The sequence below is a fragment of the Convolutriloba macropyga genome, chromosome 6, assembly GCF_964194025.1.
Source record: "Convolutriloba macropyga chromosome 6, txConMacr16.3, whole genome shotgun sequence".
Classification (NCBI taxonomy): domain Eukaryota; kingdom Metazoa; phylum Xenacoelomorpha; order Acoela; family Convolutidae; genus Convolutriloba; species Convolutriloba macropyga.
In genome coordinates, this window is record NC_134473.1 from 30,906,795 (window position 1) to 30,921,175 (window position 14,381).

The following is a 14,381-nucleotide window of genomic DNA, read 5'->3' on the forward strand; positions in this document are numbered from 1 at the left end:
AAGCTATCAAACGTACGGCTCCAGAGATAACGCATTTGATTTATTTTTCGCTCACCCCAGAGGAAAAAATCAGTACATGTAATAGGCAATAAATTATCAAAGAAAAAATCAAATGTGATTACCACAAGGCTCCATTTTGTGTACACATCTTTTTCTATTATCTAGGATGACTTGCCAAGTTCTTATGCACATGAAAAAACTTTGTTTTTTTTTGCATTTCTGGAAACCAATCATTGTTTTTGATTGAACTCTAGTTTCCACTACAGCACTTCATGATTGAGAGCTTTTGAAAGTTGATTTTTGAAAATATGTTGGCAATCAACATATGAAAATTTAATCACATGCTTTCCGATGAAAAAAAACGTATGGTCAATAAAGAAATACCCATTATCAACAATGTGTTAATTAATCAAACAGAGGAAATAAAACAATCAGAAAAAGTTATTGTTTACCGGCTAAATTTCATTAATCACATAGGTTTATTCAAACACTGTTAAACTTCTTGTCCTCGTTCTATTGCCTCCGACGAATGCTGCTCCGACGAAATAAGTTGTTGACAATTGACATCACGCGATCGCTCAATATGGATTATTGTTTTACGGACCTACTAGAAGAAGATTTCCGGAAACCTAACAACATGCTCATTAAACAAAAACTCAAAATTTTTTTTTTGGAAGTGCCAATTTGTTTTCCTTGAAGAGATGGTAATTTTTTGCTTAATATGCAATGTCGAGGAACTTCATTCCTCAGAAGTTTTGATTTTGATGAAATTTCTCCGGAGAAAAAGCGTCGGAAACAGTTGCTGATTCTTTAAATGATAACAAACTCCAAGGAGATTTGTGAAAAAAGAAAACGGGGATAATTTCTTCAGAAGAAAAATACAACACTGATCTTCCTAACAATAAAACTCACTATAATATGAATGATTGCGCTGAACTAAAATAATGGTTTTCCATTCAATTCAACAATTGAGATGAAAATGTTTTTTATCGACGTTCTAAACTTTTTTCTAATTGGTTTCAATGAGTGGTTTTGGAATTTTTTTCACCATTTAAAAAGTTAGCCGTCGTTGTTTGTCTTTTCCAGTGCAGAGGTCGAATCTTTTATCCAGTGCAGAGGGCGATCATGTATTCTTTTCTGCTGTCTTATATCCTCGATTTTGTTATTTGAATTTTTATTTTGCAATGTCCTAATAAGTTTTGTTCAACGACTCAGAAAAAATTGTATAAGAAATATTTGAGAAACTAATTTCAGTAGAAACTTAATTTCTTAATCTTTTAATCTTGAAGGAGAAAGAATCGAATTCAATTTATTGAATTATTTGTTGTTTTTAAAAAGATGAACCAACATTTTTTACAGATGCATAATTGAGTTTCTTCTTATTAGATGCAGCCCATAAATTTTGTATCGGCAATTGTCTGTTTCAGTTCAGAGTTCTCTGCAAAAAATTTAATTTGTCTTTAATGAATTCACTTTTGAAATATTTCGAACACTATTGTGATTGAAATTTGATTAACGGCATTTACAAAGCTTTTCAATTAATTTGTTTTCAATTAATTTGTTTTTAGCATTATGATGTATTAAGTTTCTGAAGTCGGGCAAATCCTCAAATTGTGGTTCAGCATCTGAAAAATTTAACCTGATTCTGAAGTTCGTCCCCTCTCTCTTCTCTATACATAATTTAATAAAACCACTTCCATTAAAAATTAATCGATAATATTTCCTTCGCTAAAGTTTTCACTCAATGGAAAATTGAAAGTAAAAAATTGTACATCTGATGCAAAATTATCTCAAGAAAAAGCCGCAAAATTTTTGAGTCTTCTTATAAAGATCTCAATCTTCGAGTGCATGCTACTTCAAAACTGTGGTAAGAATTTTTTATTCTCAAGTTTTTTTGCAAACCGTCATTGTAAATTTAACTTTGCCTGCTCAAACTGAAGTATTTTCTTATTCATATGTAATTGAAATTTTAAATGATATCATCAAAGTTTCCAACGGACAACAAAAAGTACTTTGTTGGAAAAATTATTTTTCTGCTTATATTTTCAGTTGATGCTAGCCCGCGCAATTTTCTTGGTTATCTCATCGCAGCTGATTGAAAGTTGATTAATTTGATTAAATGTATTATCACAGCCATGCTTAGTTTGTTAAAGAAAAATACTACATTTTCAGCATTTGTTCACATTTTAACATGGAGTTGTTATTTCGCAGTTATGATAGAAACAAACAAAGATATCATGCTTTTGAATGCAGATCATTTGAAATTTGGTTATTTTGTTTGGGTTCAAAGCCCAAGCCAGTGTTTCAGCAAATGTTCGGAAAAACTCGCTACAAGCTCAAATTTGGCTGCGGAGTTCTCATTGAAAACGCAGAAATGCAAGTGTTACCTTTGTAATCGAACAAATTTGATTGATTTTTCTCACGCAGAGACCCTGTCTGGCACAGTTTGGCTGTATTCATGTAAGTTATTTTCAATTGTTTCCTTAATTCTGCCTGCAGCGATTTGGAAAATTTTTATTATGCCATTTTCAAGAAAAAATGGGAACTAAAATTGATATCTTATTAGACTCTGATATTTCGTAAACGATGAAAACCTACCATATGTCCACATTCTTCTTCTAATATTTTATAAGAGCCTTTTTAGGTCATAACAGATAATTAATAATTTTTCTTGAAATAATTGCTTCAAAAATCATCTGAGATAAGATCAACGTAACTATTAGAATCTTGTTTTTTATGGTTTCTCTAAAATCTATGGCTATTATTTTAGACCATGACAACTTATTCGGTATTTAGTTTATCATCCGAAGAAAAGAAACGTATTTTTTTTAAAAAAATTGATTTTTGTAGCCTGTATTTAATAGTATAATTTTTTGAATAGTCTTATGAATTATATCAAAATAATTAATTTTTTTTTCGAAACAATTAAATGGATAATGATCTCTTTTAGAATGCATACAGATGAGGTTCGGTAATGTGCGTAGGCACATAATGTTTCAACCACACTCAGTTGCTTTTTTTTAATCGTCCACCAAATGAGGAAGAGATATAAAACTTTCAAAAATCACTTATTGTTCAAAATTATTTGTTTTTGTCCATTTTAAAAAATGGCTTTGAACTCTATTCAAAATACAAATCAAACAATAACTTATTGAAGGGTCATTTAACTGCCCTTAAAGAGAGTAGGAGACAAGCCAAACAACAAAATCAAACAAAAACAACAAGAATTACTTGCGACCAAATCTTAATGCCTCTCCATTTTTCAGCAAATAAATAGAAGCAAGTCGAAATAGCATCAGATAGAGCATAAAATACTCCAAATGCTTTGCATTTTATCACAAAAAATATGGGAAGAGAAATTTCATTATTCAGAATAATTATCAAGTAGACAGAAAAAACGGGCAAAGTCGGAAAATACCTTTACACTTTTTGAAAACAACTAAATTCAAAGCACTGAAAAGATATAGCTATCAACTGTTCAATAGCTTCGTTTATACCTTCATTCATACAGAATTTCATACAACTGCAAATAGAGCAAAAACAGGCAAAATCCGAGAATTCAAATCAATTTTGCGATTAAACGATGTCAAACCCTATAAGATCAAAATCTATTCATTAAAGGTATTCAACATTATTAATTGCGCCCTATTTCGATGCCATTATTGTAATATGTGACTTGTCAATATTGTGTCATCAATACAACGATGAGTTAATACAACGATGATACAACAAGATATATTATTAAAAAAACATTTACTGAGACAAAATAAAATCCAAATAATTTTTGAACTATAAAACTTCACAACTAGACCAAAACTCAAGAACTAAAAAGTTCTCCAACTACACCAAAATTCATTTTGATTGTGTCTTTCTGGAAACTTTTTCTGCATTTTTCATTCCAATTACTATAAAATTTTTTCTCAACTCAAAATACAATTAACAAGTGGTCCCTTTATAATCCAGTAAGGCCTATTGAGACAATATTGCGTAAATAGTGCTTTAAGAGTGAAAAATAGTAAAAAGTAAAGAATATTAGCGCTTTGCTCATAAAACAGAATATTGTTTAAACAGATCTTATTGGATTATAAAGGGAATTCTTATTAATTTTGTTTTGAATTAAAAAAAACTTTCTATTAATTGGGATAATAAAAATGCAAATTTGTGTAAAGAAAACTGACTCAAAATACAATCCAAGTGCATTTTCATCGCCAGATTTAACGAGGGGAACAAAACTTGGTTTGCTCTCGCAGCTCAGCTGTTGTAAACGCAATTGTTCTAAAATATTTTGTAATAGTTTTTGGCAAACAAAAAGCCTAATATATCAAAAACAAAGTATAAATTTTAAAAAAACATCGCATAATTTACCAAAAGACCGCAAAAATTGTTATTTCCAGAATTTGGTCTGGTGAAATGGGGGCACAATCAGCCCATGTCTGATTAAAGAAAGATTGTGTCAGTGGAATTTTTATGTCTTTACCACCGGTCAAACGGGACAACGGGGACCAAGTAGACACATTTGATGCCAAAAAGGAAAGAAATCTAAGTATTCAAAAATTTAGCTGGATTTTCGCCAACTATATGGGTTAAATTAGTTCACCAACCCTTTTCCATCTACATAACTTATCAAAAATTAGGCAAAAATTACGAAAAATTTGAACAGGACAACGGAAGTTAGGCAAGCGCTCACAAATTTTGTAACATCCCCAACTGATTGGAAAAACCGAAAATCAAAAAAAAAAATTTGAAATTCTACTCGTGAAAAGCTTTCTAATGATAGCACTCACAATCCTGTACGATGAAAATGCCACTCGGCTAAAATTGACAGAACGATAACATCCCAGTTGAGCATATAGTTTCTCCCCACTGAAGTGGGTCGAAACAATAAGCAATACCATTAGTGATATATTATTTAACCACTATTTTCAACCAGAAAACTGACAAAATTGCTTTCAAAGTTGCGGTAGTTAATATCGTGGAGTCTCTTTGTTGCTTTTATCAGAAACAATGATCAGATTTTTCTCATCAAAACTTAAAACAACTTAGAAACTCAATGTGAAAATATATTGGAAACACACCTCTTGAACTTACAAATCAGTACTGATCAAGTCTTATCTCAAGTCTTAAGAACTATGAAAGCATTTCAAGATTTGCCCAAAACTTGACAAATCTTGATTAAATCGCAGTTAGGTAAAGTAGGCAAATTGGTAAAAAAAATACTTACAAGAAATTTGCTAATCTGACCAACGTTTTTCTGAATTGAGCTTATACTGACTTCAAATGTCCAAAATATTGACCACCAAACCAATTTCTTCAGTGGGCTGAAAAAAAATTGCCATCACTGTTATCTTGGATGATATCAGAATATTTTTCCATTCTCTATCAAATTAACTTAGTGGAAGCGCTCGTGTTGTCTTGTGCTTCTTTTTAACTTTGGAGAGTATATAAGCAAACCAACAATAAAAACTATGCCCAAGTCTTGCTCAAAACTTGTCAAGACTTGACTCAAGACTTGCCAATTTTTAGGACTCGATTTAAGACTGGCCAAGTCTAAGAAGTGACTTGATCAGAGCTCTGATACAGTATTGATTCAAGACTTGCATTTTAACTGAATCAGTACTGATAAGGACTTGACGTTCAGTCCGGGTAGGTTCTTCAAATAAGATTATGAGTATTGAGAATTTCTATTAGTTTGTCAGTCTTCGATCTCCATTATTGATACAAATTTCAAACTAACGCTTCTGTTGGGCATCGCAAAACAAGCAAAGTAGTTTTCAGTTCTCTTTTCGCACCTATCAGGATCACCTTGCAAGATCTTATCCAATATATTAAGTTCTCATTTTGCTCGTAAAAATTTTATTTTGTGGCCGAAAATTTTGATTCTAGAGGGAAAATTTTCAATCTTGTAAGATCTGAAAATTCGTTTCAATCAAGTGAAAACTGAGAGGATGTCAAGTAGGTTTTGCCAAGCAGCTTAATATGATATAATGATAGAAAAAATTTTGCAAAAAATTTCTTAAATTCTGATTAGAAATGAAACCTCGAAGATCTGGCGTATCTAGCGTTGAGCTGCTATTGATTTTTAAATGTACTTAAATTATAAAATCGTAAAAACTTTGTGTTACAGAAAACTGAGGAACAATATAGCTGCTTAGCACATTTGTTGGCGTTTTTGTGGTGATGTCATAACTGATCATCTTCAAACCAAAAGCTTGCCCTTGATTATTATTTTTGTTGGTTTTCAAATGGAGGTTACACTACTGATCAAGACATCCTCTAAACATAAAAAAAGAATTCAAACTTTTTCCCAAAATGACAGCTTCCAGTTTTCCTTTTTTTCTCTGTAGAGAATATTTTGTTTTGGGGAATGACAGGTAGTTTAAATTTCTAAGATATAGTCCGGAAAATCAAATATTTGAACCTGAGGGCAATCAAAAAATTAGATCGGCTGCCAGCATGATATAATTATAATCTTAACAAACGACACTCATATTTTAAAATAAAATAAGCCTGTAAGTTATATTGCACGTAACAGGACTGATAATTTCATAAATTTTTGGTCTCTTTTTAATGTCTTTTTAACACCATTATCTGAAAGTATGTCCAGTCCACTAAAATGGCATTTGTTGATCAAACGAGTGCACGCAAATGAAATAGATTTGTGAGATTATAAAAGAACATTGGTACCTGCTCGGCAGATACAAATATCTTTATTGTTCGAAAGTATTTCGTAACCCAAATCATCTTTGAGCTAATTTTGTTTTAGTGGAGATCAATCCTGTCGACGAAACTGAAAGTAAGTACAACCTTGTAATTCAACTCTCGTCTCTCAGGTGTTGCAATGAAAAATATATCATGGTTACTTTAGTGGAGGGGGGGGGGGGGTGGCAGGAGGAACTATATGCTCGAATGCGTTTTTTTGTTCAGTCAGTTTTGACCGATAGATATTTTCATCGTAGAGTTGTTATCGGTTTCATTAGAAAGCTCGCATAGGAATTAAAAAGATTTTTTTTATTGAATTCCGTTTTTTCGAAATTATCGATGTTCAAAGATTTTTGTGAATTATTGGAATGATATCCTTTGTTTTTGTTCACATTTAAAGGAGTTCTTGCATAATTTCTTGTTAATTTTGCTAATATTCGTTAAAATGGTTAACAATAGTGCTATTGGTTTCGCCTAAAGACTCAGAGGAGGGTCGCTGACTCCTTTGATTCGACAATTTTAGCTTAAACTATATTATCAAGATCAGCCAAGAAAAATTATCGGCTGCTCTTGACAAAACTTTGACCAACCTTCCTAACATTTTTTATCAATCTTGATCGCTGTTCGATGTGTTTCAACTCAGGAATTAAAAACAGAATTTTCCTGTGAACAAAAAGTACAAAATGAGGGTTAAAAATATCAGTGGCCTTAAAGTGTTTCATTTATTCATAACTAAAAAGAACAGGGGCGTTTTACCGTGAACTATTTTTTGCTTAACCTTTATATAATTTCGTTTTAGGTCAGCCACAGCTTCGTTTTTCTTTACAGAAAAAAATGAGAAAAATTCGCAATAGCGAAGTGCAAAAAACTCAAAGTTCGTTTATATCTTGACTTTTTTTTGCCAAGAATCTTACCAAGATCTTGCCGAGATTTTTCTTTTTTATCATGCTTTTTCAATCAAGGTGTTTCTAGTTTCATTTCTTTGGCATGGCGTTTAGGCATCCTAATTTTATCAGCTCTGAAATTTGCACGAAAAAGGAAAAAATTTTGTTGAAAAAGACCTAATACCGGAATTGCTTCTTTTTTTTGAATTTTCTCTCTGAGAGCAAGTTGAAGAGTACAAGCAGAAAAAAAAATTTTTTCGGAAAACTGTGTAAAACTAACTTTGTTTTCGTGTTTCTGCATTCGTCAGTAGCAATAATTAAAATATCAACAGCAGAACTTTTTCTATACTCTACTTTTTGCTTCTTGGAAAACTGAAATACTCTATTTTTTGGTGGAATCAGTAGATGCATATACAAAATTCTTACAAAATACAACGTTTCCGAGGAAAATGATAAAAATTTTGATAAAAACAGAAGGAGGATTTTTAAGAAAATCTGAGATTATAAAAATATAATATTTTAGAAAACAAGTTTTAGGGAATTTGAACTAGTGTCAGATCCGGTCAAGTCACCTGAAAATCAAGATAACTTCAAGTAACTTTATTAAAATGTGATCTATCGAAAATAAGACTACGCATGTTCTCTATTCTAAGACAGTGTCTTTGCGAGAAGCAACAAAGGAACGAAATCAAAATGCATTTACGTAACTAGCTTTTGATTTGCTTTGTTCTGTGGTGTTCGTATTGTCATTCGACATTTTTTTTGTTTCCAAAAACAAACTTTCATCGAATCAGAATTTTTAATCGGTGATGGTTCTACTTTTGAGATATATCCGTGCAATCAGTCTGTATCTTTTCTAATTTAGCTTTGATTTATATCGAATTGGTAACTGACTTTAATTTTACGCTATTATTCGATTGAACGGCCTGTTCATTTTTCTCATTCATTGAGTAAAATGAAGGGCGGAAAACAATAACACCAAATTTGATAAATTCGAAAGAAAAGTTGCTTAATGGGGCTTCATAGAAAACAATATCCTACAAGGTGAAGAGAAAACAGAAATTAGATTCAAATTTGCAGTTTGAATGCCATACCTTCAGATGCGATTATTAAATTTTGCTCTGATTGTTTCGAAACCAATTCTAACGTTTTTCCGCAACTTGAAAACATATTTTTAACTTGATAATTAAAGAAATGGAACTTCTTGGCGTTTTCTGACTTTTTGGCATTTGGCGAGGAAAGTTCACTTTTGTATCTCTTCTGATAAAGCACATTCTTGAGTTTCTTGTATCATATTATCATTATATTGATTAAAAAGTAACATTTATAGAAAACAAACAGTTGTTTTTCATATGACTTTCATGGAATTGCTGTCTAATTCTGCTTAAGTTATTTATACTTCTGTTTCAATTTTCCCAAAAACTTAATTGCAAAAGTTGCTAGTATATGGCATCGGCCTTTTATTTGTATCACTAAAACTTATGACATAATAGTCTATACTATCAAATGATGAAACTTTTTTTTAGATCCTTGTGAAACTGGAAATCACTCCTGTGACAACTTGGCAATCTGTTCGTTCAACGGAAGATTGTACCAATGTCTGTGTCTGCATTATCTGTTTGGGGACGGTTTCTTCTGCACAAGTACGTACAGGAAATTTTAAAGTTGAATATGTTTTTTTTCGGTCGTTTTCTCCAGCTGCCTTTTATTCACCGATTTTGAAATAAAGTTGATGAAAGATCCCGGTATCCATCAAAACAGAATTCAACAATCAGCAGCTATACTAAAAGAAATGCTCATATTATTTAAACATTTTTCAATATATTTTACTCTCTGATACGCCACGAGATAATTCTCTAGAAACTGAATTTCTGAGTAATTTTTTTTTCTAATACACTGCTGTCAAATAAAAGTATTTGGTATAAAATTAAATAATTACTGTTGGAATTATGTTCAACGCATTTTGGAATAAGTTATGTTCAACATTTTCGGAAAAAGTTCATAACTGCCTCGATGCTTAGATTCCAAGAATTTTCAAAAATGACACTGAATAGCTTCACTCGGAGCAAACTCTGATCAAAAGCATAATTTAAACGTGGAAAACTTTGCTTGATCACATTTGATCTATTTTTATCCAATGAATTTAATCATTTTTTATCAAATGACAGAATGCTTTTTTAAAAATCGAGATTATAATTGAAACTCAACTCACTTGTGATAAAGTGTTTTACTGCTCCGATGAGGCGCTACCAAATATTGAGACATAATAAAATAAACAATAACGTCATTTTTCGCGCGTAAATGAACCGCTGCAAACAGTTGTAACAAATGGTATTCCCAGACTTTTTCTCAATTATTGAAATTATTGTTAAAAATTTCCAATTGACAGAAAATACAAAAATCCACCAATTATTTGTGACTTAATGTATCGTTGCATTATTTTAATTTCAGGCTACGAAAGAGTGGACATTGGAAGCAATGTCGACATATCGACAGACAATCTGGAAACTTCAGGTATTGTACTGATATGATCTTTCTACAAAATGCACGAATTATGGCTGTAGAATGTAGTAAAATGACATGAGAGAGGGAGAGTAAGTTAGATAATTTAGGTCAAGTTATTTAAGTTAAAGTTAGGTATTTGAGTTTAGCTTTCTGTTATTAAAGGTTATTGTTTCGAAATCGCCAGAGAGGGGATTTGACTGATATATCTTAAACAAACAAATTAATGAACAAAAGCATATTGAGCTGTCGATATATTTAATTGAATTAGCAAAGTTGTATTTGTACATCAGGCCAAAGTCGAAGTGAGTGATTTAGAAGAAAATTAGAGAGCCAAGATTTGAAGAGAACTAGATTCTTTGAACAGAATTGGAAATTTATTTTGAAGTAAACCATTATGTTATTTTGAAGTGACAAAGATGAGGGGGTAGCAGAACTTGGTGCCCTGCAAATGTGGGAAATATATTAAAGGGACGCTTATGAAATTTTAATGTCAGTACACCCAGTGATCCTCTCAGGCTGATGTACCGGTTGGGCCAATCCGACTACCCAACCCCGAGCTATTAACACCGGAAGTAGTGTGATTTCAAGGTTTTCGATATTTTGAATGGAGAAATGAACTTTTAAGTAGGAAATAACTGTATTAACCAGTCGAAACTAGGCTTACGTGTGAAATAATGTACTGAGTGATCTTGGGACGAGTCTAGGAAGCATATTTACGATTTTTAACATAAAAATTGGCTGTTTTTACCGGAAGACAGTTAGCACTTAAATTGAAATAGCAATTTCTCAAAAAGTTGAAGTCGGATTGACCTGACAAATGGGGGAAAGACTAATTTGGGCACGAAGAATCCGATTTCGAAGTCGGATCTGACCCCAGACCAACCCGCGCGGAACTGGAGCACGCCTGTGCTACGGGACGCAAAATTTGAATTGCTCGTGGAGTTTTGGTAGTAGCCTTATGATTTTTGGAGGGTTAGTGTAGCTTTTCAAGGGCTTTCTAATGGTGTTATTTTTTTACTTCCGGCTGCGACCGGAAGTCGGTGCTTTGGAACAACCCGAGTGCCGAAAACCGGAAATAGGCCTTTATGAGCAACCGAATCACTTTGAAAAGGTAAAAATATGACAACCTGAGACAATTAGTGACAAAAAATAACAAACCCGGTCAATTTTGACGAACTCGGATTTTTTGGGTTTCGGCACCCACGACTTTTTAACAATTTTCAAATTGCAAACGATTCGCAACGGCTAATCGGTAGGTCACGAAACTTGGCAGGCAAGTTGATGGTACCCTATAGTTACTAGAAAATTTTACCCGAAGACATTTCGATTACTACTTCACGAGTTATTTTAGTTGTGAATTTTGGGGTCATCAGGGAGGTCGATGAAAAATGTGCGCAATAATTGCTCGTGTTCTAGTGGGAGTTAGGCCATGAAATTTTGTGAGTAGGTGCAACTATGAGAGAACGTTCCGTGACGATAGTTAGTTTTCAACTTTATCCCTCATTTTGGTCGGGTGACTTTTGGATGACCCCTTGAGTTGAAACGTTGGGCTTTTAGGAATATTAGACTTTTCGGCGGTTTTTAACTGGGGAATTTCATGAAATTGTTTCAAAATTGGAAATTACAATTGGTCTTTGGTTTAGAGTTGAGTTTGGTTATTTATTCATCACATGAATTTTGACAGGTTTTGATTGCAGCTAATTATTCTATAGCAGAAATAGAGGTATAAGAACTTTTCAGAGCAACGTTCAATGTTTACTCAGCAAACACTGATTGACATGTCAAGTGCAAATATGAGATAAAGTGGAGTGGATTTTTTTACATAAGAGTCCGAAGGTCGTGTACTTAAGATAAGGAGAAAGTTGAACAATGGTTGGTAGCAGTTGAGGGACAGAGCATAATTTGCTATTGGTTTGTTTGCATAGCAAACAAAGCCCTCCTACAGGATGTAACAGATTTAAAGTTAAAGTTGCAAAGTTTACTTAAGAGATTGAGGTTTGTTTGCTTAAGATAAGAGCGTATTGGTGGAGTATAAATTGAAGTGACACAGAAGTTTTAGAGAGAGAGAGAGAGAGAGAGAAAGAGAAAGAGAGAGAGAGAGAGGAGAAGCAGACTTTGGAGATTTTGGGAGAACTTCAGAAGTTTGGTCTCGAACAAGCGAGAGAAAGTAGTTGTTTTAGTGGGACTAAACTAAGTGGGAATTGTAATTGCAAGACCAGTTGGGATACTGTGAGCGTTTTTGGTTTAGTTCATTTTGAGAAAGTGAACCACGGATATTGGTAATATTATTTTAATTACTATTATGAATTGTCTTCAATTTCTCTATTCCATTGATGTGCAAGTAATTCTCTTACCTTTGTTATCCATATAACTAGAATTGATATTACGAGCTCAATTGTGAATTAACTTATTTCAAGGCAATCTATTTGGCAACAGCATACAAGAGTGGAAGAGGGGAAATTGCAGAGTAACGAAGTAACGCTTGCTTCACCAATTCAAAAACTTTGGTTTATATTATTTGATCGATCTTCTGGGCGACAGAGTCCCCTCACTGTTGAGCCTAGTTAGAAATTCAGAAAACGACATTGGCGCCGCTGGATGGGCTTGCTTTCTTTGTTACTTTTTGCTGTAGATTATTTTCTAATAATTTGGAGAGCGTGCGATATTTTTCGTCGGCGAAACTGCTGAGAGTACAGCGAAAGTTGAGTTACATTTGCAATTTGGGTTACCAATAGTTTGATTATGTTTGGTTATCAATTGGTGAAGCGTTTTCCTTCACCAGGCTACGAATTTTGGGAAGATTGGCGTGAAAATTACTTGAGCTCTGGCATGAAGCTGGGATGGACGGAAGAGGATATGATGAAGTGAATGCCTACAAAATTGTGTGGGTGGGATTTTTAATGCAGTTAGTGATTTACCAAAAGGTTATTGGCGGTCGACTCCAGAGAAGGAAGCATGGACACTGACCCAGACGCTGTATCAGTTTGACATACGGTTGTCTGCCAATCCAAATTTTTATGAGCGAAGCTACAGTTTGTTTGTAAGAGGGAAAGCGGGAGGTAGGACGGAATTCAGTGAACCCAGTGATACTGCAGATCAGAGAACGCGACAGCAGCGCTCTCAAAAGAAGGTGATTGATACAAGAAGTAGCGCTGGCGTTTCTTTAATTGATCACTTTCGGCAACCCGGCAGAAGTTCTGAAGGGTTTGGCATTGGGTCCAACTGTGGTCTGTCAAGAAAAGGAGCTTTTGGTAATGATCTGTCTGGAGAAGTGGAAGATATGAGCATTGCTGAGAGTAGTAGTAGAAAAAGAATTTCAGGTGACGATGATGAAGTGCAAACTGGAACTTAGGTAGAGTTGACGGAGGAATTTTGTGGTCAAATAAATCAGGAAATTTGTAGAGCAGCGCTAAGCAAAATTGAAAACAGTGGTTTCAGAAAACAAACGTCAGAGGGAGAAAAAATTGAGAGGAAACTTGAGTCTTGTGGACCAGACGAGCATTGTGCTGTGGAAAAAGATTATGTACAGTCGCCAGAGTCTGATGAGCTAAGCGATGAACAGCTGTATGATGACAATTTGTTTGAATATATTTCGGATACAAATTTTTCGGATGTAGAGGAATTCGATGTCAACGTTGCGAGAAGCGAGACAGGTTTTGCCGCGAGTTTGAACTCAGTAGCATGCGACAACTTAACTGCAATAGCGAGCGATTTTGGTGGTGGTGTCAAAGCTAACAGAAACGATATGTTGGGAGCCTGGGCCTTGATGGAGTTAAAGCCAGGAGGTGTGGACCAGAAGTTTTTCAACTCAACAAAGGTGGCTGATGAGACACAAACGTGTACAACTGAGTGCACTGTGGACACTTGGAAGAGTTGGACAAGTTCAGTACAAGTTGATCGGCAGTTGGTATCTGAAAAACAGATGGGTCAAAACGATAAGGCAGCAAAAGACCGGAGTAATTTTGCAGAGTTGGGAAAGGAGCTGGAGGTATGGGCGCAATCGCAATTGAGTGAAAGTCAGCTATGTGATAGTGTTTTGGTCGAACCAACGGATGAGCATCAAAGGGAACGTGCTGGAGTTGACAGAACAGGGAAATCCGATCACAATTCAATGACTACAGTGTTGCACAGTTGGGTTCATGATGATCAACAGCCTAGGAGGAGGACTCTAGCGGGTTTTCGATGGAAGTTAAGCAGAAACTGGAGAGAAGGATTTTATCACAATCTCCGGAGATTGCAAAGCTGTTGCTGAAGAACCGATTGTTGAGCCGGAAGAAGAGGTGGAGCCGTTCG

At 34.1% G+C, this 14,381-nt stretch overlaps 1 protein-coding gene across 1 annotated transcript in view; it reads left to right on the forward strand.

The window, feature by feature from the left end:
- The first annotated feature begins 1,998 nt into the window (after positions 1-1,998).
- The window catches only part of LOC142340926 (uncharacterized), a 65,034-nt gene continuing 52,651 nt past the window's right edge, over positions 1,999-14,381 (forward strand). Inside the window, exons 1-4 of the mRNA XM_075391705.1 lie at positions 1,999-2,460; positions 6,764-6,793; positions 9,110-9,226; positions 10,035-10,097. Coding sequence (XP_075247820.1) covers positions 2,136-2,460; positions 6,764-6,793; positions 9,110-9,226; positions 10,035-10,097 — 535 coding nt within the window. The 5' untranslated portion in view covers positions 1,999-2,135. The remainder of the gene's footprint in view (positions 2,461-6,763; positions 6,794-9,109; positions 9,227-10,034; positions 10,098-14,381) is intronic.